This window comes from Falco cherrug, chromosome 5 (assembly GCF_023634085.1).
Source record: "Falco cherrug isolate bFalChe1 chromosome 5, bFalChe1.pri, whole genome shotgun sequence".
NCBI classification, from domain to species: Eukaryota; Metazoa; Chordata; class Aves; order Falconiformes; family Falconidae; genus Falco; species Falco cherrug.
The window spans coordinates 57,810,054-57,836,541 of NC_073701.1; the positions used below are offsets into that span (position 1 = coordinate 57,810,054).

Sequence of the window (26,488 nt, forward strand, 5' to 3'; positions counted from 1 at the left end):
CAATAAGAACAGAAGTATATCTTTAACTGTGAAATTACAGTGTTTTCCAAATTTCAGACAGACCACTTCAAACATGACCAAGGAAAAAAGGAAGATGAAAAAAGGGTGCCTTTCTACTTTAAAATAACATTGACATAATTTGCTTGGATTTTCACATTATTTTGAAAAGACCTTCAAAGCAGGACTGTCAAAATGTTATTAATAAGGTGTAAAATGGCTCATATGTTAACTTTTTTCACTTTTCATTACAATTTTTTTTACAAAAGAAAAAATAAAGAGAAACCGTTTCTGCAAAGTAAATTTAGCTTAAGTACATTATTATTTTTTTGAGCAAAATGGGTTATTGGCGTAAACCTGTGAACATTTTTTGGGTTTCCACGGTTTGATGAAAATTAGACATATTCTGTTAAACTCATAAGATGAATGTTCAAAATCATTTGAAACAGAAAGGAAAAACATATCTGAACAGGCTTCCTGCAACAAGATACAAACTGCACATGGCTTCAGCAAGAAGACTTGGAAGGCATCTTAATTTCTTTGAGCTATGAGACAGAAGGCCAAAGCCCTCAGCAGAAGTAAACTGGTATTGCTCCACCGAACACATTGGAGCTGTGCTAATGGCAAAGGAATCATGCTGATTGACATCAGATGAGGATTTGGCCCCGTTTTGTCTCCTGGGTGAATGAGAAATTCTGTGTTAAAGAGAACATTATTATTCCACAAATGGCACAGCACTGTTGCCCTAAACACTAACTCACTTTTTTTAGTGTTGACTCCCAAAGATTCCTTAATCAGGGTAAATAAATCTAAATCAGGGTAAATAGGGCAAAACAGTTTTCTGTTTCCTAAGATCATGATGTGGCACTCTTTGTTGCTACTTTGAGCTCTCCGGCCTGTGAATGTTGTGTCCACCAACCTGATACTCTTCAATTTTTATTAGAAAAAAAGAGATACATTCCTAAGAAACCATCACTTGCTGCTTTGGCAGCATGTTTACAATTAACAAGTACCATCCTCTGAAGAATTCTGCAGTTTCAGAAAAGAATAGCAACACATGGTTTAAAAATCTGTGAAATTATGTTGATATCTTATTAGTTCACTGTTCTGCAAATCCATGTCATCGGCCAACACCTCACCTACCCCCCACACTCCTTAACTCTTAGTTCTGCCCTCTAACATTTGCAAAATTATACAGAAAAATCAGAATAAAAAATTATAAAGTGACTGTGAAATCTTATTTTCCACGTGCAGTGCTAATCCATACTCCAGTGGGGTGAATATTTCTTGGCTGCAGGTAGATGCTAAGCATTGAAGTGTGGCTCAGGTGTTGAGCTGTACTTGTGCCTGACAGCAGGCACATTGGTTAGAGTAATAAGACATATATCACATAGAAGATACATGTAAGATAATACCCTGGAGAACGAATGGAAAGTAAAAGTCTGGGGTCACAAATTCTCCACGTGTTCTACAGCTCTAATGCTGGAAAAAACTGTCCTTGACATATGGACAAGCCTCAGGACAACCCATGAACTTTAGAATCAAAGACTCAAAGAATAATTTAGATTGGAAAAGACCTTTGATATCATCAAGTCCAACCATTACCCCAGGACTGCCAAGTTCATTATCAAACCATGTGCCTAGAGCACCACATCTATGCATTTTTTAAACACCTCCAGGGGTGGTGATTTCACCACCTCCCTAGGCAGCCTGTTCCAATGCTTGAATTAATTAAGGTAGCCCTTGCTGCCTTGCTTTCTTGTATCACCTTGTTTTCGAACTGCCCAGCATTTTCCATGACAACATAATCTTGCTTCCAGGTGCATGACAAAGTCTCAAAATAGAAAGCACAGCTGAACTGCACTTTGTAGCCTTAAAATATTTTAGCTATTCCCTTCCTTGTAGCCTTCATTCTCTTTTGGCTGTCTATAAAATTAATCTTGTCATATGAACAACTCACTAAGTCCACAAGATCCGCAAGAGCATTTGTGTCTGTTTCTCAGTCTTATAGTTGGGTCAACTGCTTCAGAACACAGACTATATACTGTGCTTTTATTTCCAGCCTGCTGTGAAGTCAGTGTAGCTCCATTAGCATTTCTAACAGCACATTACCTGGATATCTAACTCATAGCAGCATTTCACACAATCGTTCTGTTTCCAGCATAAACCAAACTTTTCTAGACTTCTAATTTTTCTGTGTAAGCAGCCTGTTTCAATGACCCACATAACTGGTAGTCAAGTGATAACAAGTCCTTTTCTAGCGAATCAAGAGCCTTAGAGTAAGTTGTCTCACTTTAGCTCTGCCAAGGTGAGAAAGAAAGAGGCCGAACATTGTAGCAGTCTAAAAGGCACTACATGCTTTATTAGGTGACTGAATCCCACTTAATTTATCCAATCTTAATTTTATGAATAGATCCACCAAAGTCCAGACAAGATCAGAGAACTTCTACATTCTCTCTATTTGGAGACATTAGCATGTTTGTGATGTGATGGTCATAGTTCATAGTATGCAGTAGTAGGTGAACCGTGTTCCCCTCTCTAAATATTCAGTCTGATGGCTTGCATTTCTTGAGTAAGCATCAATATTCATTTCTGTTTTCATCTCTTGGTACATAGTTTTCATCTCTGCCTACGTAGTTCCAGACTCTTTAATACATTTCTATTCAAACATAACTTAAAGTGATAGCCATCAGACAATAGGCATAAATTCAAAGCACAGATCTTCAAGCACAAAAAGTTTATACCATCTATATCACCCATCATTTCAAGCTTCAGGACTGGCTGCCATATGACCAGAAATACATCAAGTGTCCCTCTTGGAAGATATAAAACCCACTCCACCTGCTCACAAAATTCTCCACATCAGCATGAAATCCATGGCAGTTGTTCCTTTTACATTACATTGTTGTGGTTATTGCAGTTATAGCCACGCATTATTAAAATTGACTTGCATTATTAACATCAACTTATGGTCCATGCCATCCAAAAAAATTAGTCTTTCAAGAATATTGAAGCAGAGCCAATTTTAGTTCTGAAAAACTGCTCTTGAAGTCTTTTGTCCACAGCTTTTTGCATCTGTAGCACATCTCTTATGCTAAAGCCACAGGCAATATTTTTTTTTCTCAGATGTTTTGTATATTTCTTTGTATATATATTTTTAAAATTATGTTTAAACAAGTTCACCACACTGAACTCCAGAATGGCCTCTTTATTCTATTGATTCAAGTCCTTATTCCACAGGCTGAAAGACTAAGTAATAATATGAAAAAGGCCATAGCAGGAAGCTCCCCATGTCACCATAAGAATCCATGTGTAGAATGATCGCAGAATCTTAAATCACAGGGAGAAAGCAATTCATCATAATCATTTGTGCTACGGTATTAAGCATGTCAGAGATAGCACATATGTATCCTTTGTACCACAATCACAGTACACAAAACTATCTGGCAGACAATTTTCTGTACTTAATGTGATGAACTCTTTCAGAATCTGGAATGTCCCTTAGAGCAGAGGACATTTTTTAAATCCAGCCACTATAAAACAAGCCCTCATTTCCTTCCCCTTTCAGCACACTCAGTTGTGTTCAGTAGTCTGTAGTTTCTCATTTGTCCTGAGCAACACTCCAGTCCTTGACCAGTTTGCAAGAGGCTCCAGAGATCCATCATGCTTCCCATCAGGTTGGATTGTAAACTTCCATCTTGTTGCTCTGATTGCATTCCAGTTCATCTCATTTGCATTTTGGTTCCCTGGATTCCTCTCCCAGTTGCTGTTAGATATCTCATTCTCATTTGCTTCCTTTTCTGATGTTCTGAGCCTTGTTGGCACATGATCCTTACTCCTCACCCCCTCTTTTTTCCTGTCTATAATGGAGGTGCAATAACCCAGGTATCAAGGCAGTGTGCTCCCAACTCCTTTGCTACAGCAACGGGAGCAATGATTGCAATTTCTTCCCTATGCAGTAATGCAGTGTTTGTATATCTCTTTGGTATATTCATTCCTACTCCTGTTCACACCATTACTATATACTTTTTATTAAACTATTTCCTTAGTCACTTGTTTTCTTGAAAAAGTTTATTTTAATCCTGCGCCAGGGGACCTCAACAGTATTTACAGCAGTAAACACTCGTCCAGGCAGGGAACAGAAATAAATAATGGAGGGCCTGATGAACAGCCAACATTCATTTCCATGGCTCCACTTCCTAATATTTGTTAGTCTTAATATACTGCTAATCAATGATATAGATACTGAGCCTTAGTCAAAGATGGTTTTGACAAATATTTTTGAACAAAACTCAATATATTCTAATTTATTTTTTTTTTTAACAGAGACAGTAGTAAGTACATTTAATTCCTTTCTCATCCACAACAGAATCAAACCTACAGAAGATCTTTCCTGGTCTGAATTAACTGTAATAACAAAGAACTTAATGTCAAGTTGAGTAATGATAGATTTAATGGTTCAGAGTGTAGCTGTTGCTTTAATTCATGAATAAGATTAAATCAAGCTTAGGAAACATTTGTATTACAGTGAAGTAATATATTCAGCTGAAACTTTAGCAAGAAAATGCATTACGGCAACAAAATAGTCAGTATTCATATATCAGCCTGGGTGTAGCTGATCTGACAAATCTTTTAGATAACAAACACCACAAAAGCACAGTTTGAAACAGCTTAGAAACACATTATGTTCATTTAATAGCAGATGTGAAACTACTGACATTTTGGACCTTTTAATACAACCCCTGGAATCCACTCCACTAATTAACCTCCTTATGTCCGCAAGATCACAGACTTGCAGTGTAAAGAGCTGGTACGCTGAAATGCCTGAAGAGTGTTTTATGAAGTTATTTGAGAGAGCACTGTGGTTTGTCCATATTTGATGACTGGTTTTCTTACCAGTTTCTTCCATAGCCTTATGTGTGCAAGTCCATTAGCACAGTTTAGTTCCGTTTTTATGAAAAAAAAAAATGGACCCAACAGCCTTTTCCAATCTTGCACAGATTAATGTAGATGAAGAAACTGGAGTCTCTCTGATGAGTTATACTAGCTGAATGTGCACTCCTCACAGATTAGGAAGGAAGAATATTATATGTCTCTTATCCCTATTAGTGCCCAAGGACCTCTCTTGCCTCTTATTCCTTCATGCCTTTTCCATATCTCTGGTTCCTGTCTTTTAAAGAATTCTGGACTGCTTGAGCAAATTTTATAAAATCTAGGTGTAAGGAGATACTGCTGTGGAGACTTGTTATTCTCTACAAAGAGAAAGAATTTGTAAGTGTATTTGAGACAAAAAGGGTGAGGAACAATTTTCCCATTCCTCCCCAGTGTTCCAAGTTCAGATAGATAAAGGATTCAACCCTATCAAGTGGTGAATGACATCACCCCTCTACCTCCCCAAGAAACCCAAGCAGGCTCAGCATTTTGCAAAATACACCAAGGGTCAGCTTTCAGTTCAAAAAAGAAAGACTTGAAAAAACCAAAAAAGCAATTTAATCCAAACCACTGCACAAAAAGAGAGCCCTTCAGTGAAAGGATGAGAATATTGCTATTGACAGGGGTGAGAAGAAAACCTGCCAGTTTTCTTGAGATATAATTATCAAGAATAATCAAATTGCTATGGATAAAGCCAGAAGAGATCCAAGCCTCCCTTTGGTCCCTGAATGAAGTCCTAGTGTAAAGTTTCCCTAGAACGGCACAGCCTGGTTCCCTCCTGGAGGAGCTGTGTCCAGGCAGCTTCCCCAGCCTCAGTCTTTGCAGGGGGAGGTTTTGATTCTGGTCTGGAGCAGCATTAGGTATTTGTTTTATGACTGGCTGACCCGAACAACCCAGAGTCAAATATCCCCTCAGCTGAGGAGGGCTGAATCCAGCCTAAATCAGCTGAATTTCTCCCATGCCAGAAAACCTTTGGCTAAGCAGTTAGGACAGGTCTTACAGCACAGCCAAAGGACTGGCTTTTAATTTTGTGGTTTTAAACCTATTTCAGAACTTAAACTGATAATCCTCCATCTTAATTTAAAAATAAACCCTGCTGCATCACTTAATGACGTCTCTAAACATACTTGGGCCAGATCTGCAGCACCCCAGTGTCCTTCCTGGAGGGAAAGCCAGCAGTTCCAGCTCCTCAGGCTCATTCTCCAGGCATGCCCAGGGACTGTACGACTAGCAGAGCTGTCTCTTAGGGTACCCTTTGGCTACTAGCTCTGCTCTGATGAGCTTCAGCTGTGACACAGGTTCCTTAGGGGCCCTAACAGCCAGCCAAATTTGGGGCAGATTTGGCATGGCATGAAGAACAGGTTGAATTGGCTTTCAGCCTGACAGCCAGGACACAAAGGTGGGTTGGGGCCAAATTCCCCTCACATTGAGCTGAGTGCAGCAGACCCTTAGATCTTGATAAGCTCGATAGCTTTATTCTTTTTTTCTTTCAAATTAACCTGTCCTGTTTTGCTTCATTCTTCTTTCATTTTTCAAAATCAGATGCAATTTTTGTTTGTCTATATGCCTCTCTTTTTTTCTTTGTTGTTTTTTATTTCCAGTAATGGACTTATAAATAATCTCTTTGTTGTTTATGGCATTCCTGACATTGCTTTACTGACTCATATTACTATAAACTATAACTTTTTTTCTTTTTCTACTCATGCTGTATTTTCCCCCCAAATGCAATCCCTACTGAGAACAACACATTCCCCTGAAATCCCTTAAATGATGAAACAAATCATTCTTCAGAGACAGTTTGACCCAGGTGCGATATCTTATCTGTTGCCACTAAATAGCTGTTTGGCTTTGACTGGTTTGTGTTAAAAAGACTTGGGTTTAAGTTGGGAATTTGCTCTCCTAGCAAAGGCAGGGACACGTTGTCTTTCTTCATACCACTCTTCTATACTGTTTAAGATTATAATGATACATGCTTTTTCTCCCTTTGCTATTCCAAAGCACTAAAGTCTTGGCCATGTGTCTTTCCTCTGTATGCTTGATTTTATTGGGTAACATTGAGAGGTACATAACCTTGGATGAGATCGTTGTGAAAAAACAAAACCAACCTTCCCCAACACCCCACAAAAGAAAACTCTTATGGTTTTATTGTTCTATCGAGGATTTATTGTCAAATTTCATTTCAGCAATTCCAGACATCATGATTAAAAAGTGTATGTGGGCTCAGAAAAATGTCCCATTTTTATTTTGAGTCAACTGCAAACTCAAAATGTTCTCTGATAAAAATACCAAGAGAACTCCATGAAGGACTGGTGCTGAGATCTCTGTTACAGCATCATGGCTCTGAGAGGGACATCGCTGCACAGCAGATAGTTCTCATCCTACCAGCCCAGAGAGTAAGTAGGGCTCATTTCCTCGCAGGCTGGATTGTGGCTGAACAAAAAGGTCAATGAATCAATGAATAATCAATGCAGCTTCATGGAATATTACGCTAATGCTCTTTCCTGGCTGACCACTGCTTCTATTGGTTTTAACAAGTTCAGTATTGTAGGGTGAGATTCATTCACTCCAACTTCACCTATCTGCAATGCAAATGACTCATCTAACCTCGCTGGACATCTGTTTTAGAATGAGATGGCTCAAATCCTAGATGTGCTTATTTCTCTTCATTGATTATAAGGGAGTCCAAATGGTTAGCTCAGACATGGCAGTGGATGTGGACTAAATGATCTTTAAAGGTCCCTTCCAACCTAAACCATTCTGTGATTCTATGACATGAATTTCTGCTTTGTAGAGTTTTGCATATGGCCAGATGAATCCGATCCAGACAGATTTCTCTTTGTTTTGTGCTTGGTATTTTGCTGTTTCCTTTGAAAAAAAAAAACAGAGGAGAAAACTTCAGGAGGCTAATGAACGAGTAAAACAAGTTTTGCAACATCAAAGGCAATAGATGTGTTTTAGAGGCAAACCCACTTCTGCAACAAGTTGTAATATTCTGACTGACTTCATTGGTTTAATCCCATTGAAAAAGTCATGGTAGCACATAATCATAGTACTTCAGTTTTCTTCCTTAGAGCTTTAGGAAATAAAGACAAATTGCCTAAAATAAACAGAGGAACTATTCACCTTAGCTCCAAGTGAAACTCTTGTGTCTAAGTTCCTTGCTGAAGACATTTTGCTGTTGATTTTAATGGCACCACAGTTTTAACAAAAAGTCTAATGTATCATAGATCATTATTTTGATGAAGGGGGAGGATATTTTGAAGGCTATATGCAAAACCAGGCTAAGACAACCAAAATTTAGATGTATTAACAGCTTGCTTTTATACAGCTGTATCCCCCAGAGTAACATACTGGACCAGGCTGGTCTCCAAGCGTACACTGTGCCAGTCTCGTGTCAATGCTTATCACAAAAACACAGAAGTAATATTCAAATTTACAGCTGCCTGAAGCTAGCTACTTCTGGCAGCAAGGGTGAGCAGTAACTTCCCCTTCATATAAAACCATCAGGCATGCACAGCTCTAAGTCCCCTCTCTATGGGACACCCTCTGGTCCTTCATTCAGAAATGAGAACATTCCTTCCCATGGGAAGGAGGAAGAGGAAGATACAATCCTCTCTGCATTTTGCCCTTCCACTCCCAATTTTTTTCTGCAGTAATAATCCAAATGTCCCACTGCCATCCCATGATCTGAGTGTTTTGGGCTCAGCTCCCAGGATTTCAAATCATGGGTAAGACATGTAAGACAAAAAACAGTCTGGGGAGGTGGAGGAATCAGAAGCCAGCATTTCTCCGTCCAGTGAGTACGGCTGGGTTATGGAGTCATGCTTTTTCCTTGGTCCAACAAAGTCTGAATTCTTCTGGCACAGTTTCTGAGGCTCAGCAGAGGGAAGAGCAAGTGCCAGAACTGTCTGTAGCTCAATGGCTTTCCTGGGAGACACACGAATTTCTGAAAGCAGCTCTCACTGCTTGGCTCGATGGTCTGAGAGAAAGGGTCTGAGGGAAAGGGTGTGGGGACAGGGCAGAAACTTTTCCTCTGGGTGTGTTTTAAATGAAAGTTGTTGCTGCAGATGAATTTCACCTCTAACCAACCCCGTCAGTGTAATGCATGGGCAAAGGCCTCTGCTCAGGAAAAGCTTGTAATGTATTTATAAGCCACAGTCACATGGCTATGTCAAGATGGGAGCAGCCTGGGTGTGCTTTGAAACAGTCGTGGGCACTTGAGGGATTTCAAGATAGAAGAGCATGGTATGTGGTTTTCTTTTCAGAGCAGCTGTCTGAAGGTGTTTAAAGTTGCTCCTAGAGATGAAGATGGGTGCCCAGCAGGACTAGTGAAAACAGCTAGCCCCCAACACACAGCAATGAGGCTGTCGGCGGGCTGTGGAGAACCTCAGCACATCCCTATGGGCATCGTTAGACATCTAAATACCTTTTAAAAAATGTGCCTCCTGAAGCTATCTACTTTCTGTCAGGGAGCCACTTGGGCCAGCAGCTCCCTGGGGGCCATGACCACATGAGCTCCCCTGCGGTGGCAGGGCCAGGCCTGGCAGCTGGGGACCCTCGCACCGCCCCAGCCATGGGCAGGGCAGCCACGGGGGCACTGGGGCAGACCCAGCCCCTGGCATCGGGCACCTCCCGGGGGATGGGCTGAGGCCAGCCCATGGGTGGGCCCAGCTTTGTGGGACTCCATGGCTGAGCAGGGCAGGGCTGTGGGGACCTGGAGACTGGCCCTGCTGCGGTATCACTGGGGCAGGGGCTGACAGCCCCAGGGGGCTGACGTGGGGTCCCAGGCTGTAGGCAGGGTGGGGAGAGCCCCAGGGACCTGGGTTGGGACAGGTCAGGGACAGGCAGGGCTGTCAGTGCCTCAGGACTCCAAAACTTGCAAGCGCTGGTCGATCCAAAGGCAGATATGCTTTGTATTGCTGCTGCTGAGTTACCATCCGTGCCCTCTGTCGTCCAGCCGCTGCTGGCAAGCCCGCTGCTCATCCTACGCCGGGTGAAGTCTCACCCACATGACTTCTGTGTGCAGCTTGCCTCCACATGGGCTTGGATTTCACACCGATGCTTATTTGCAAAACATGTGCCACTAAATACAACTCTCGCATGCAATCTAAGCATCATTTGGGCCTGAGAGTGACCCTCTCAGCTGCTAGGATATTCATTTAAATGTCCCTGAAGGGAGATGCGGCTTTCCTATTTGGATGAGAGTTAGTCCCCGTGCTTCTCACAAGTAACAAAGCCCTGACCATATATACCATATTAAGTGTCAAATTGACCTGTGACACTCGTAATGAAAATACCCTGCCCTGCAAGCAAAGCTGCCCGGCGGCATGTGCTTCTCCAGACCAGTCAGCCACTGCAAGATCATTTACAGCTGTTGATGGTGACTTTGCTATGGGTGGCGTTAACACCCATGGTGAACTTGGGATCTCAACATGACTTAAATGCTGTCTTCAGATGAAATAAACTCCTCAGAAACACTAAGAAAGATGTTTATTGCAAATAAAAATTCATATTCACATAATTAAACCTTACAAAGTATAAGGAGGTCCTTTTGTAAATTATGAAGCGTCCATGTGCACAAGAGCTGCCGCTTTCATCAGAACAGCTGCATAGGACATGCATATATTTATCTGAATATGCCAAGCCAAATACCCTTCTATCTACAAAGGTTTTGATTTGGCTGGTGACATCGTTCTGACACTTCCATAGTTTCATTTTCTCTGGATCTGGCAGTACAGGCTCATAGAAAACCCCAAACCAAGAATCTGTAAAACAAAGACATTTCTGGTATTACTTGGCAGTCCTGGAAATCCCAAGATACAACTGATACACAGTGGGAACATTTTGTTTGCAAATGTCTTGGATTTACATGCAGGCTAAATCTGCTTACAGAAGATTTTTTCCATTGTAATTCTTAAAGAACATGACTCTAGATTATAGCCATTTTAATGAAATCAGTATGTACCACAGGTAAGACTGCAGACATGATGGAAAACTTCAATTTGTTTAGAAGATGGATTGCTTCTGTGGACAGGGAACCCTATAACTCTGGAGGTTTAAAATGCAATTGTTAGCTGAAATGGAGCAGCAAACACTGAGAAGTTCAAGAAATTCAGACAAATATTCAATATTTTATTTTCTAAAAAATTTGGAGGAACTTTCTGATTTCATTGTGTATTCTAAGGGTTGTTTCTCTTTGAAATCTCCCTTCTTTTCCGCTGTCATTCTTATGTGTAAAGGCATACATGTGTATATGTATGCAAGCACACATCTATACACATACCCCACCATACTGATTAGCAAATGATCATGCAACAAATCTTATGTAATGTAACAAATCAGTTACATTTTGGGATAGAAACACTGAGTCCTCTAAAGAAGCTGTTGCTTGAAATATAAAATTCAGTAGGGTCACCTTCTGTAATGAGAATTACTGGGTGAAATTCCACAGCCTGTGAGAGACAGCTGGCAAGATCAGAAGATCAGAAAGCTTCCTTCTGGATTTAAAATTCACCAGTCTCTGAAGGTGTTTCACAAAAGTGGAAACTGTCCAGTTGATGCTTAGGAAGCCATGAACACCAGCATGATTCATTTATTTAAGGAAGAGACAATGGAGAGCATACAGGACACAGGGCTACAGCTAAGACAAGGGGGTGGACTCACAGCTGGAATAAGCCAACAGGGCTTCCCTGACATACCAGGCCCACATTTTCACTTGTGCCCAAGTGAAACTGGGCCCTTCTTCTCAGTATACTTTCCCATAATACAGCAAGGTGAAACCATTAACAGCCCACAAGTGGCATAGGGGAGCAGGCACATGGGGGAATGCTGTGGAAGACCATTTTTCTTTGTCCACTTCATTTAATCCGAGGTTTTCCAGAGCAGAGATGGTTGAGCACTTTGCTTTTGATATGCAATTATTTGATTTTAGTATCTTTGGAAAGGCTAAATATTTATCAAGTGTAAATTGCCAGCTGACAATTTGTACCAGCTGAGGCTCATACTGTGTATTCATGTTGTTTTCTAATCCTTTTATGACTGGGAGAGGTAACCACCACAGAAAATGCCAGCTGGAGAACAGGGAAGAATGGTGGCTAATGAACTAAAGGCCACAATTCGTGTAACTGCAGTAACTAGAGCAAAGTGACTTATAACTTACCTTCAGGATACAGATGCAATTTTACATTTCTATTACATTTTTAGAGGCCTTTTAATATTGGTGTATTTCACCTATTTCCCTACCAATGTCTACATATAGGTGAGAGACCTGAACCCCCACATACAGCACCTTAAATAAGAAGAAGGCTGTGCCAAGTAAGAAGTTAATGGCCTGTCCTCTCCCAGTGCTGCAGCTGCCTAACTCTTCCCCACTTACTACTATTTTCCTGGAAATGTATTTTTGAGTTAGGTCTCTTGCCCACTCTTCTACCACGAGGAGCAATCCTCTGCCAATGATGTTAAGAAGTTTTTACTTGGAATAACAGACTGAACTTTGCACAGCAATCTTCGTCATTTCTGCTTTTCCCTCAAACATCCATTGGCGGGGGGTGGGGGAGGAGGGAAACCACAGAGGAATAGTGAAAAGAAAGAAAATGACCAAAGAAATCAGCATGATGAAATCCCCTGTTTCTTTGTCATTTTCTCCTAAATGAAGCCTATCATTTGTCAACTAGTTGACTAGATAACCTCACTGGTTTTCCTCCTCACTTGAGAGAAAATTTTGTGTGTTATTCTTCAGTGTATGATGAAGCAATTAAAATAAAGAGCTCACATGCTCTGTTTTTTCTACACACAGAAAAATATGGAGCATCACAAGTGTGCACTCAGGTACATTCATGCACCATCTTGATGGAAAAATTATGCCACAGAATAATAATTTTGTACCATAATTATTTGTATATAATTTGTACCATAAGAATATGCAGTTTAGGGGTGAAGTTTTCTTATGAGATGACTTTTTCCCCAAGCAGAGAAGGAAAAGAGGAGGAAAAGATCAGCTATTCTGCCTTGTGTCTGCCTGGGGCTGGGTATCCACACACCCCTCTGTCCACAGGGCTTGCTGTGAAGGCACAGCCTGGCTCCAGGACAGTCAAATCTTTGCAGGAAAAGTCCCATGTGATATACTTATACAGGCAGCAGGGTGGTCTGATCCCACCTGAAGATTGCAGCTTTGCCAGCTGTATACCATTTATATGAAATAACAGTAAAATTATAACTGAGGTGAGAGGTGGTTTTCCCCTGTCTATTAATTGAGCATGCCAGGTGTTTTAATCCTATTCCCAGTGTATTTCTAAGTAGAACATATTGCTTGTCAGCTACTAAATATTGTAATGTTGTATACTGGTACCTCAATAACAGCCAGTCCAAAGGCAATCCCCGTAATTATGAGCAGATGGTCTTCAAGGAATTCAATAATCACATCTCCACAAGGCTGAAAAATAAGACAAAATGATTAATTATAGGTAAGCAATATTATCCTAAGGTTATTAGGAATGCATCTTCTAAAATAATTCCTCTCATGCTCTCTCTCTCTCTCTCTCTGTTAAAGAAAGGCTATTTGAATTTACCCTGGCTTGTTGCTAACAAACACAGAACACAGCTACGTGTACCTTGTGCTCTGAGAAAGATATCTAGTCTTTGCCTTCCCAAATACGAAGACAAATTTAGTAGCCAACGACAAAAGAGTACAATTCCAAATGAAGACATACAGTTGTAAGGCCTAACATTTGCATGATTTTCAGCTGACAAGGAAAGAAGCATTTATTCTTACTTTCACTTGATAACCATTCGCTGCTAGGAAAGAGCCAATGCACCAATGACCAGATCTGAATGAGAACTTCAGTTTTCCACTAATCTGATCTTTGGATTTGAAACTTCAAAGTTTATTATTAGAATTGGGCTCAACTAACAGTATTTGGATACACAACCCAGCTTAAAAATTATTTGTGACCGATGTTTGGTGGTCTTGGGCTGGGGCTGAGGAGGAGGAGAGTGATCATATCTGAAGTTCTATGCAGAGCTACTCTCATTTTTGCTAAACACATACATCTGTTCTTATAATGACTACATCTTCTCCAGGCGTTGACGATACTCCTGCAAACTGTAGGGAAAGCCAAGTATGGCTTAAATCCATCAAAATTACAGTAGTGTTCCAACACTACAACTGCCTTCCCCCCAAATCTAGTTATACTCTTTCACCATATTTCCTCCCTCACAATAAACACATGGGTCTTCTCTTTCTAGTCCTTCTAAAAATCCTGTCATTTAAGGTGACTCAGAACTGCACTGAATTTCAAATCCTTTGTCCTGGATCACAAGAGTTGAATGTCTGTACTAATGTCTAACATCACCGTGAAATCTGTGTGTTCATGTGAGCGACATCTTGCACCTGCAGTAATTTTGCTGATGGCTTCTCATTTGTCCTTTGAGGGTTTGCCTGAGGCCAAAAAGACATTAAAATGTGGCCAAAACAGACTCTTTGAATACATCTTTTTTCCAGATTGGGTTCTGGCATCCTCTACTTAACCAGACTGTTCCCTTGCTTTAAAATGGTATTTGCTTCTGTGGGACTACACAGGGGGGGAATTAGTGTTCAGACAGGACGTGGCTAAGGAGCTTTGTACTTAGAAAAGTATACGACCAGAATGGACATTTGCTAAAATCTGCTTTGTGCTAGGTGCAGATTGGCAAACTTTGTACTACTACCATTCTAAAAATGCAGTTATTGTCTGAAAGTTTTCCGCTTTTTTTCATATTTTTCTTTGTATGCATGGAGTCCAAATTTCCACATAAGGAGACAGATAAATTTTGAAATTAGATCTCTGCTGCCCACCTACCAATTTTTGAGTATGCTTGCTTGTTGTCTGTCACCAGACATTTTTACCTTATTATTATATTAACTGCCACAAGCTTTTCAAAAAGCTGTAGTTGTAGGAAATTACACACTGAGTATGCTGCCATGAAGCCTACTACATGTAAGGTTTTCTTCCAGCAGATCCTGCAAAATGAGTGTGTGGTTTTTTATTAAAGGACTGTAAAACCCCAAAGGTCTTGCATTTAATGTGTTCATTTTTCAACATCCCTTAGCCGTTTGAAAGCCTCTGAATCAACATGTCTACCACCAGAATGAGCCTGGGTGGGAACACAACCTTCTGAGGGAGGAAGGAGAGTCAAAGGGTAGCTGACATGCTATTCTGACCCAAAAGCATACCCTGACCCCAAAGCCATAATAGTTTTCACCCATAGTAACCATGCTGACTGCTGAGGTTTTAAGGGGACTGCACTGCACAGCTGAAATAGAGACATCCCAGGGAGAGGAACCAGCAGTTTATTATTTCATGTACGCACAGGACTTGCATAACAGATGGCACAGGGGCAATTCTCACTAATAAAGAGAAGGCAAAACTTTGCCTTTTTAGAAAGGTACAGAACTGCTGACTATGCCAGTCACCAAAGACAACCTTGGGTTAAAACCTCTTGTTGGAAAGAAGAGTGGAATATTGTATTTTTCTCACCTTTTTAAAAATGTATTTGCCTTTAAAGTAGGTGCAGAGGTCTGATTCTCTGTCCTCTGGTTCACATTCACAGATTTTATTGCCACCAAGAGCCTGAAAATTGTTTCCCCAGTCTGCAGGTCCATTCAGCAAACCGCAGCAATGGTTCTGCAAGAAAGGAGGAAATGGGGAGATGAGGAAAAAAGGTGGTGATTTGCAGTTCAAGGAGAGTAGGCAAAGGAGCGGAGAGTAACAATGAAGGAGAAATTTCCTTTTATCTTTTCCCATGTCCCAAATCAGTATGTCTCAAACGCCCTTTACATTTCCACACCATTTATAAAAATATAAGTGCACAAGTTTAAAAAAAGAGAGGAAAAAAGACAAGATTTTCAGCATACACTGCTGAGAAAACATTAACATACTATAAAGCTAGTAATTGTCAATGGAAGTAGAACATGGAGCAACACCGGGCATAGTATTTTTTGAGAATCAAGTCTTCTTTCTGCAGGTTATATTTGCAGAAGGTAAGTAACAGCTGAGTAACATCCACATCTCACATCCTGAAAAGCCAGGCTGAAAATGTAAAATTCAGGCACATAAAACTCTGAAATCTAGAAAAATAACCACTTTGAATGATGGTTAGCCCTTTAAATTAGAAATGGACTGAGGAGGCCAGGGCTCCATTTGGGGTTTGTGAAACCTAAACCAGGTGCAGTTTCACTTCATGTTCCACTTTATTCAAGCCACTAAACCTCAGAGGTGCAGACTTGGGCTTGAGGTTTTCCCCCTTTCAAAAACCAGCTGGAAATGTTCACATAATTTTGTATAAAAGCAAAAGCCGTGGGACATCATAAAACAATCCTGGTCTATTTAAAAATTAATACAGTAATTATGGGATTTTTCATTTTGCTCACCCTTCAATCATATCTCCAGGGGACTGTTCATTCTATCAGAATAAATAAACTGGCTCAGAAGCAGAGGACAAAGCTGGAGGTAGAATGGGGAAGTGGAAGTGGAAGTAATATAAGCCACCCAAATATTGTTTCTTGCTTCCTTTTCTTTCATAGCAGCAGCCTTTAAAAAAATAGGAATTGTTCAAGCCTACCCATTCAAAGCCATCACCTATTAGGGACTAAAGCAAAAAATAACAGCAAGAACTATGCCAGCGTATAGATACAGGTACTAGTTGGAGGGGCAAGGGTCTGCACCATCAATGATATAGTGAGATTCAAGGGTATTCTCTATGTGATACCCAGGAGCAATCTGGCACTAAGTGTCCACCTTTTGGGGTCCTGCAGGTGGAGGAAGCCAGAATAAGTATAAGCACAGTGAAAACAAACTTCCCTTTCAACGTATTTTCTTCCTCCTTTTTACACGATAAAGTGTGGCATTTAAAGACTGCGTAGCAATAGGATATTCCAAATGAAATACGCTCCTGAAGTTTTCCTTATCCTTGATGTAATCTTGCCTTAAAAGTACTGGATAGCTCTTAGCTGGGGTGCAACGAAGGAACAATATCCCTTCACAACGGAAAGCTGTAACAAAGAAGCAGGCAGCCCTCCCATGAAACAGCTTAGCTGTCAGTCTCGCTTGCATGTTGTGTGTCTTTGCTCCATTGCTCTTATAAACACTATTGCACAAAGAAATCAGCACAGAAAGTCCATGCTGTATCAAGAGAGCAGAAGCCCCCTGTGTAGTGTTTTAACTTGCATTTAAGTCAGACTCTTCCCCATCCCCAGGGAATAAAATTCAAATATATGGTGGAGTAGCCATAAAATTAAGCACAGCCAAATGCTAGAGGTAGAACAGATAGCAACAACCCCTGCCCTCTGTTAGATTTTAATTACCATTCTCTCAAACTTCTGGAACTTCTCTTGAAACACTTTAGCTTCTCCTGTAGAGCTTTGCAATTCATTCACCTTCTCAAGGAGAGTCTTGTTAAGGGATGTTTCAATCTGCAAGTTCAAATATTTTATGAGTTTTCAGGGTAGAAACAAAACTCTGGGAAGACATCAATGACAATGCAGAATAATACCCTACCTGAGATCTATACACTGCTCCTAAAACACCTCCTGTGATCTGAAGGATCAGGATCAGAAGCAGTCCAATAAAAAACTAGAAAGAAAACAAAAGGGGGAGAAAACCATAGCGCTTTTTGCCAAGATGAGACAATTTCTTCTAGTGAATGCTAAACTTTCATGTGCTTGAATAACCGTGTAGGTAGAATGAACTGAAGTTCCAGTCAGAGCTGCTCCAGTTAATTTTGTCTTTGACGATGAAAAAAGGGTGTGCTCAAGACAGAGTGTGTTCAGCTGGTGATCAAAACAAGGTGCACACCAGAGTAGTGGCATGATGGGCAGTGCATAGGCGAGAGGTGTTGGGCAGGAGTATAGGCAGTACGTACGTTCTAGGAAGACCAGCAAAGGGAGCAACTGGAAATTTACAAAATTAAATGGGATGGGTAGTGGGGGAGAACTGGTGAAGGGAACTTCAGTGATGCCTGGATGCCCAAAAAACTAGTGACATGCTTGAAGCCCTCTGGATCCTGTCATCTTGATGAGACCACCCATCAGTTTTTCTGCACTAGAATTCAGAAGCGGCTCAAGCACAAGGTAAGTAATGAGAACACATGATCATAATCAAGCGTTTGATTAATAGAAAAGGTCCCCATCTTCATTTGATACCACTTGCAAGGACTTTATCCATCAAACGTAACTGTGGCCTGTTAAAGGTAGCCAAATGTTTTTCTTTCCTACCAACAGCAGCATGCACCGGCTCTCCTTTATGGCACCGCAGCACCCCAGAAAACCAAGGACCGTAATGATGGAGCCCACAGCTATCAGCAGATCAACCCCTGCAAACAGGCTGGCGTCTATATCCAGCTCCTGAAAAGAGAGGGAAAAAAATCTTTCAGGAAGCTCCTCCTAAAAACTTCTGTATTACTCAAAACAAGATAATTACTTTATAACTGATAAATATATTGATTATCAACCACAGAGAAATTCTGATCCATAAATAGGCAAGTCTCTAATGCTCCTTTCTTAAATGTTTTGTTGGGGAGCTCTGTAGAACTTGGATTTTCACAGTCTTTGGTTCTGCAGAAGATTAAAGTCAACTTTGCAGAGTAAATAAAGATTTCATCTTTAAAGTGGCTTTCATTTAGTTTTCAGTCGATGAATCTTTGCTTTTTACTGGAAGTAGCAAAATTGATTGTCTTGAAATCTCCCCTACATTAACCAAATGTTAAAGAAACAAAACCTCTGTTTGTCATTAGAAGGCCAGAAACATACTCTGTGGCAGTTCCTGAGAGAACACTTCTCAGAGTGATGCTGGATATACTAGAGAAATAGATGTATTTTCCAAAGCAGCTTTTTTTTTTCTTTTTTTTTTTTTTTTTTAGGCATGATCTCTAATAATACCCTCATAGATGCGGACTGTATTTTGATGTGTGGGACATTCAACAAAACAATTCATATACCTCAATATTATTAAATATCAAATTATTCAGTTCCCATAGGACTGCCTAAGGCCAAAGGCCAAAATAGGGAAAAATGTTCAAAGAATATTTTCCAGTGTGGCTGGTGCCAAGATTAGCAAAAATGTCTGGAAGTTGTCACATTTATCTTCTGATGGAAATTGCAAAGGTATATAGACAAGTATAATTTGAAGAATGTGTTGTTCTTTCCCCTTCCAAGCTGGACTGAACCTCCTGTTATTTATTCTTAGAAAGCTCTATTCATCTACAGCCAAATCCTTATGGTCTGTTCAATTATTACTCAAGCAAAACATACATTAGATTTGAATGGGAACTTTGCCTGTCTAGAGGCAAAAATGTGAGAAAAAACTTTCAGTTTTGGTCTCTACTCTTAATTCACAGGTTTTGGGGAGTACTAAGTGTCATGTAAGAAAACCAGTTTGGAACACACTGAAGTATGCTTTTCTGAATAGGAAATCTCCCCAAAAATAAGAAAGTATAATAGTGGTTATGGTTTTCCAAACTCCTTTGTACCATCTGAGCCATCATACTAGAGATGGTCAACCAGCAAGTATGGCAATTTTAGCTTCTTGTAAAATGTTGATTGAGGAGTGAAAGTTGTAATTCTTCCTCTTCCACAGCAGAGAACGGCAGAGCTCTCCACCATGACCTAATTTACCCTGTGACACAATGTCATCGTGAACTGAATTCTGTTGCATCCTTCCTCTGCCAGACATAGGGCATCTGGAACTGGCTAAGGGCAACAGTGTCATCAGCCAAATGGCAGGAAATATATAAAGCTATTCTCTTATCTCCACCATCATTTTATTTCCCAATGGGAGAATACTGACCTAAAAATTATTGTTCTTAACCAACGAACTGCGGTAAAGCAGCAGCAGAGTGATCTGAAGATTTGCAACTTAATCTATACTAAAGGCTTAATCTGAAAGCTGAAGAAAAATGTTTCCATGCCACACCTGGCCATTTTTTAATTTCCATGGCCAGAAAGCCTTTTTGGAAATAGAAATGTGCAAATTAAATTTTCACATTTATTTAGGTTTCTATGGCCCAAATTCACAAGAAATATACTGTTTAAACCTTGGAGTTTACTCTTCTTCCTGTTGGTACAGCAAAGCACCAATAGACAAAGATGGCACAGTGCCTTTCAGGGGAGCATCTATGAGCTGTGAAATCAGCTTCACTCAGTGGTGGTGGAAAACATGCTGCAAGTCAGAGGCCAGTGCCACTGGGAGCATGCTTGGCAAAAGGCCCACAGGGCCAAAGGGCCCTTGCACCAACAGGACCAGCCTCTGCTGCACGTCTGCAAGATCAAGGGGCCCTTGAAATTGTATTTTCCCTAGCTTTGCAGGAAAGGAAAGTCATAAATTCTGAAGTTATCTAATAACCCAGATAAAATCCAGGAGCAGAACTTGGGGACTTTCCCCTTTTCTCCTCCAGGAGGGCTGTTAGGATATTTTAATCTGAAAAAAAAAAAAAAGATTTTTGGGTCTTTCTGTATAAATTTGAGGGGAAAAGGATAAGGTGTTTTTAAGGAGCCACTCAAAATAGAAGAGAAAAATCCTTGTTCCCTTTCAAAGTTACTGGGGAAATAAGAATTGTGCTATTGAAGATACTGAGAAAGGTAAAAATATTCCCTAGAAATATATGGAAGTAACCCTAGTTATAGATATATAGATATATATGGCTATAGTATTCTAATAGGGAAATACATTAAAAAGTCTAAGTTGCATGGCTCCTCATTATTCTCTGTAACACTGAAATCAATAAAAAACCCATCATTATTTTTCATTAGAGGAGAGAGAGAGAGACATGTTTTCCAACAGAAATCTGTGTGCATCTGCAAGAACCTACATTAATAACACTAGAAGACATTTCTTGTAGTCACATGTCTGTGCTTACGTCAATCACTTTATCTGACTACCTGCACCATCTTGTTTAATATGCATTGATCTTTACCCACACAAACCACCTCAACAAAAACATAACAAATTTGGGGAAATGAGAATGAGAAATGAAAGTATATATAGTAGCTTCCACATTTTACATGGTTCTCATATGAATGCTACATTTACCTGCTGAGCATCTTTGCTAACACGTATCCATACAGAAACTCCCAAAATAACCAAACCACACACCTGCAGGAGAAAATAAAGAGTATTTAGAAAGATTAGCAATTTTAGATGAATGTTCAGCATCCAAATCGTACCAGATGCTGGCCAAAATTCTGAAATCATTTGGCTGGCAAAGTGAAAGAAACATGAATTGCTGGAGAATAGAATATTGATTCATATCCAGGAAACTTCATAAAAGTAGTTAAATCTTCAGTTATGCACCAAATCCCTGATGTTTCTACCTCAGAGGACTCTGTATAACCTTGATGATTTATACATGTGGTTGGGATGCACACAGAAATTCTGTCAAATGAGAGAGGAATATAAATTGCTATTGTATGTATATAACATGGCTGTTAAGAACATTGTTTCCTGTATAATGGAAACACATGAGATTTGATAAGGGATGTTTGCATAAATATTGTTTCTAGAATTATTCAGACTTATTCTCTAAGTCTTATTATCAGGAAAAGTTCTAAATAAAGTCTACTGTTTCTATTGCAACAATATTTGGTGATCTCTACTCCTTAGAATATTCCTCCTATAAAATTACTATAGTTATTATTTCCATTACATTTTTACAGAAAACAACCATACTCAGTCATGTATGTGTGCAAGTTAGACTGGGACGACTTGCTTTAAGATGCTGAAGTCAGGGTAGATGAATCCCAGGTCCAAACATGTTCCCTAATCACTAGTTGTGCTCCTGTTTCATTGATCATCGAGGTATCATTCCACTATGCACCAGTCACTCTATTCCTAACCTTGTCTGTGATGATAATTACACAGATTTTCTCTTTATTAAGTGCTGGAGACAGGTAATTAAGAGGCTAGTCAGGTGTAAGGATTGTGCCTATTGAGATGACTGGTAGGAAAGAGACATCACTGGGGACCAGAGACTAGTCAGATTTGGAATTATCTTCTTGTATGTCATTAACACCCAAGTCATAAACGGCACTGAAATGTTGTTATAAGCTTCCCATGAAGATTAGGATTGTACCTAAACTTTTAAAATTAAAAGAGCTATTTTTAGAGGTTTTAGATAGTTTTTCTTAAAAAATACTTTCCCCGCAAAAGGTTTCATATAATATTTAGCATCAAAGACCATAACGACTTTAGCAGATTATTTAATATGGAACAGAGCCAGCACTCAGACATGAGTACCACACATTTTCCTGCTTTAAGTAAAGCTCCTATAAGTACATTTTAAACATGAAAAGGAAAGCTGTACAATCGATGACAGCTATATCATGTTATCAAATTTAACTAGAACTCTCCACTGAAACCTTCTGAATCCCACTGAATCTGCCTAGAAACTGATGGTATCATATGACTCTATTTGGGTATTGTTCAGCAGCACTATGTGAGCCATGTGGCTACACACCAGACAACATGGGCTCACTAATGTGAAAATTTCCACTGAAGCAGCTATTGCTACAAATACAGAGTTTGGCTCACTGCCTTATTTGTTACATAGGACCTCCCATAAAAATACAGCATGGTAGTAGAGGTAAATATAGCTGAATGTACAGGAACTTATCAATCAGACGGGAATGCTACAGTATTTCCTCCATTCAAAAAAGAAACATCATTTATAAATTAAAATTTTTAGTAAGGTGTATATATTTTTATGATAAAAATAGAGTTGGTCTAGGCTGATAAGAAAAGAGCCATGTCATTAAAATCTTAATGTTTTGTTTCTGTTTATTTTCATAATATACGAAGTGTACAAGAACACATCAAGAAAAGTTTTCAAGTAACAAATCACAATGGTCCGTTCCTAAAGAGTCCAAGTTGAACATCTCAAGTTTCCTGGAATACTCCATGCTAATTATTAAATTTTCTTAAAGTTTTGACTAAAGAAACTTTAATTTCAGGAAGTTTCATTTTTAATGAGCCAGTATTTTCCAATGGAATAGAAAGAGCTGCTTTGAAAAGATCCTCACCCATTTTCCCAAAAGCAGATGGCTATTGTACTTTTGCCTCAATCCTTGACCAAGCATTAGTGACCTCATCACAGTCTCACAAGCTGACCAGGAACGAGACTGTTGTCCCTCAAATTCAATCGGTGCTTCTGTTCTTGAGCTCTTCAGTCTTGGTGTGATGAAGAAATACATCCTAGTTAAATTAATATCACCTCAGATGAGCCTGCTGTCACCCGCAGTATATCAAGACTACATTTCTCAGACACAGGAATACCAAACCTATGGGGAATTCCCTCCACTGGCACACACTTTCTAAGCAACCAGTTAACAGGTATCAGAAGGAGCTGTCTACAAAGTTGCTCCTGTTAAGGAAAACATTTGACTGAAATACTTCCTTGAGATACTTGAAATTAACAGTGCTAGGAAGGTCCTACAGGGAATGCAGTTGATGGCTCAGCATACCATCTATGCTTCTGTTGCTGCTTTCAGGGACTGAGATGTTCAGATGTCAGGTATGGGGAAGAGCCACTTCGGTTGTAGATGGGATTGCAACTCTGGTATCAACAACTGATAAAAGATCGCTCTGTGACTAATCAGGTCACCTCAAACTAGGATCAACACTAATATTTAGTGAAAAAAAAAGGTGGTAATTCTACAATTTTGCAAGATGTAGCAGAAGCTGACAAAACGAGGGCAGCAGGTGAGACTGGGTGTCCTGCAAACTCTGAAGAAGGGAAAGAGGAAAAATCTGACCTACATATCAGGTTTAATGCACAAAACTGATTTAAGGATTAATTCAAGGGCTATAAAAAGGTCCATATAAGCACCCAGCTCCAAAGTATAGGTCTTCAAAAGCCCACATTTAGCTTGCTTTCACCAAACTGGAAGAATGCAAAACTCTATGGACACACTATGGGTCTGTGGATTCCCAGGGGGCACAAATCACATAGTGAAGACAAAGCCTCTCTGCAGAGCTGGCTTAGACTATATACAACAGCTATGTTGTAAGAGCTGCTTAGAAAAAGGCATCAGAAGGCTGGAAAGCCCATTCCTGAGCCCCCTAAGAGGGGAAACTCCCAGAGAGACTGCAAAGGGCTTAAAATGAAAGGATGTCAGGTAAATATACAACCATTGCCCTTACCTAGTTAAGGTTAAAGTCACCTTCATTTCCCACTATCGGTTTAATTTTCTACTTGCCAGCTGCCGCGTGCACCAGGGAAAGCAGCTGTGGGATCGGTGGCTGAAAAGACATCACTGTTGCCTGTACTTTACTACAGCAATTTAATGATTTCCAGGAATTAGAGAGGAATGTGAATCAAAGAATTCAGCTTCATTGTACTCCATCGGCCCATATTCCTGTTTGCACCACGTCTGTTCTTCCCTGTCTTGGTAGTGCTAAACCCTTTCCTTCAAAATAAGTAACTGTAGCTGCAATCCTGTCCCCCTCTATCCCATCCAGGCTGTCACATGCACAGCAAATGCTCTCAGCATTTTCTTCCCCAGAATAGAGTATGCCTTTTCCTACTGTTGGCATAAAGATATGTTTGGGAAGTTTGTTCCATGCCTGTTTGTTTCCTGAGCTTTCAAGACTCCCCCAGGATTGCATCCTGAGTTTTTTTCCTAGGAAACCCATGGTGCCACTGGAGGCTTTGATATGGGGCATTATTCGCATGTTCGTTCCAGAAGCAGTTTGGAGCTTTTCTAATGCTAGTCTGAGATGTTTGCCTGTGTTTTAGCTTTCAGTATATACAGATGAATGTGAACAGGAAAAACTTCCTGAGGGGCAGTAATTCCAAGTCAGAAACTTATGGACTCTTTTAAGCATCGTTGCACAAAAACTTCAACCCAGATGTCAAATATCTTCAGTCTGCCTTGATGGAGGTGGAGGAAGAAGAAGGGGAAGGCAGTCCAAACCATCACTGGCCTGTTAGGAATTTCTTTGTGAGGTTCACAAAGAAATTCAAAGGATTTTGCTAATTCTTCTCATTTTGGCTAGCCACAAATTTTCCAAGGCCACTGTCTGTGGTCCCTTTTGAATGGTGTCACCTTTTCACTTGAAAAAAATCCCTTGAGGCAAAGCCCATAATGCGGCTAGCAGTTCCGCGTCTGGTTTCAGTGAACCTCTGGTGAACCTGACACATTTCTGTCAGGAAAGCGGACAATGGGTTTGAACCATGAGAGAAATGTTCTTTAACTCAAACCTTTCCAGACCTTCCAGGACCTGAAATTCTTACAAACCAGCTAAGATGTTATAAATAGACAAATACGGTTCAAACAACACCTAGAAACCTGCCTGCTGCCCTGTGCTGTATCTGCCTTGACACAGCTATGGGCAGTGCTGTCAGCCCATACCATTTTACAAATGTTTACTGTCCACCATCAGAAACTAATTATGACACTGAACATAAAGCAAAGAACCACAAAGAAGGATATGAAAACCATTTATCAATTAGGAGGTTAAAAATGCAAGTGAGTTTTCCGTATCTTCTGTTGCAACTACATTTTCAGGACTATGTCATTTGGATGCAAGCAGCACACAATAAAAGCAAGAGAACAATGCATTGTAAGTGAAGAATCTGTTATCTTCTGACTGAAATGAGTTATGTCCCTTCATATGAGTGGCACAATATGGGTAGGGAGACAGGCACATGGCTGGTCTACTTTTGAATGTGGGGAGGGAAAGCTATTTTGAAGGAAAAAGACAAAGGGAATGGCAAAAGTTAGGCATATTCTCCCCTCATTGATTTAGAATCGTACCCTGGTTCCACTTATGTTCTATTTTCTTTACAGTTCCTTCAACAACAGCAGCTACAGCATTCAGATAATGTTGAACACATTTCATGCATCACTAATAACAATTTAAACACCAACTTACCCAAAATAGGAAGTTGAAGATGAACATGGAGTACTTCATGCAGCCACTTACACCCGCCATTTTCAACAAGCTGAGATAAAAGCAAGCACTGCAGAAGAAGCCTTTCTAAAAGTTTGACCTCGATGTAAAAGTTGTCCCTGTGTCTTCAGAAAACTTCTCAAACCATGCCAGATACAACGTGCTCTGCTACCGAAAGCAAAAATTGTGACCAAGGCATCGACAATTATTTAAATAGTTCCTATACCACAGGTAAATATTAACCAGAGCATTGGGGAAGCACTACCAGGTGTTATCACTGAGTCTCCAAACTGTTACTGCATCTCTGTACTTTCCTATGGTTCTGTTAGTCTTCTCCTACACCTCAAAAGCAAATAGATAATGCAGCAAAATCTGTCATTTGAAGAGAAAGGGGAAGTGAGCATAAAACCACTTCACAGACCTACTTTTAAGAGGTGGAAATGAATGCATTTCTTAATGCTTTTAAGTTACAGGGTTTACTTTTTTGTGTCCAACACGTTGATCGTGTTGACCCTCCTACTCCAGACATCCAACTGGCATTAAGGGATGGGTCTGTGTTATCCCAGCAGAGGAGGGGCAAGCAATCTGCTGCCATTTTCTCCCTCTCAGTGTCTACCTCAGATACTTTCTGTCTCCATCAC

At 40.1% G+C, this 26,488-nt stretch overlaps 1 protein-coding gene across 1 annotated transcript; it reads right to left on the reverse strand.

Annotated features, from left to right (window-relative positions):
- Positions 1–10,402: 10,402 nt before the first annotated feature.
- On the reverse strand, positions 10,403–26,244 carry TSPAN8 (tetraspanin 8). The gene is made up of 8 exons (XM_005431883.3): positions 25,830–26,244; positions 20,991–21,053; positions 18,179–18,307; positions 17,463–17,537; positions 17,270–17,377; positions 15,444–15,590; positions 13,277–13,360; positions 10,403–10,694 (listed from the first exon to the last, which is right to left on the reverse strand). The coding sequence occupies exons 1-8, from the start codon at positions 25,887–25,889 to the stop codon at positions 10,641–10,643; spliced, it is 720 nt and encodes a 239-aa protein (XP_005431940.1). The 5' UTR covers positions 25,890–26,244; the 3' UTR covers positions 10,403–10,640.
- Between the last annotated feature and the right edge of the window lie 244 nt (positions 26,245–26,488).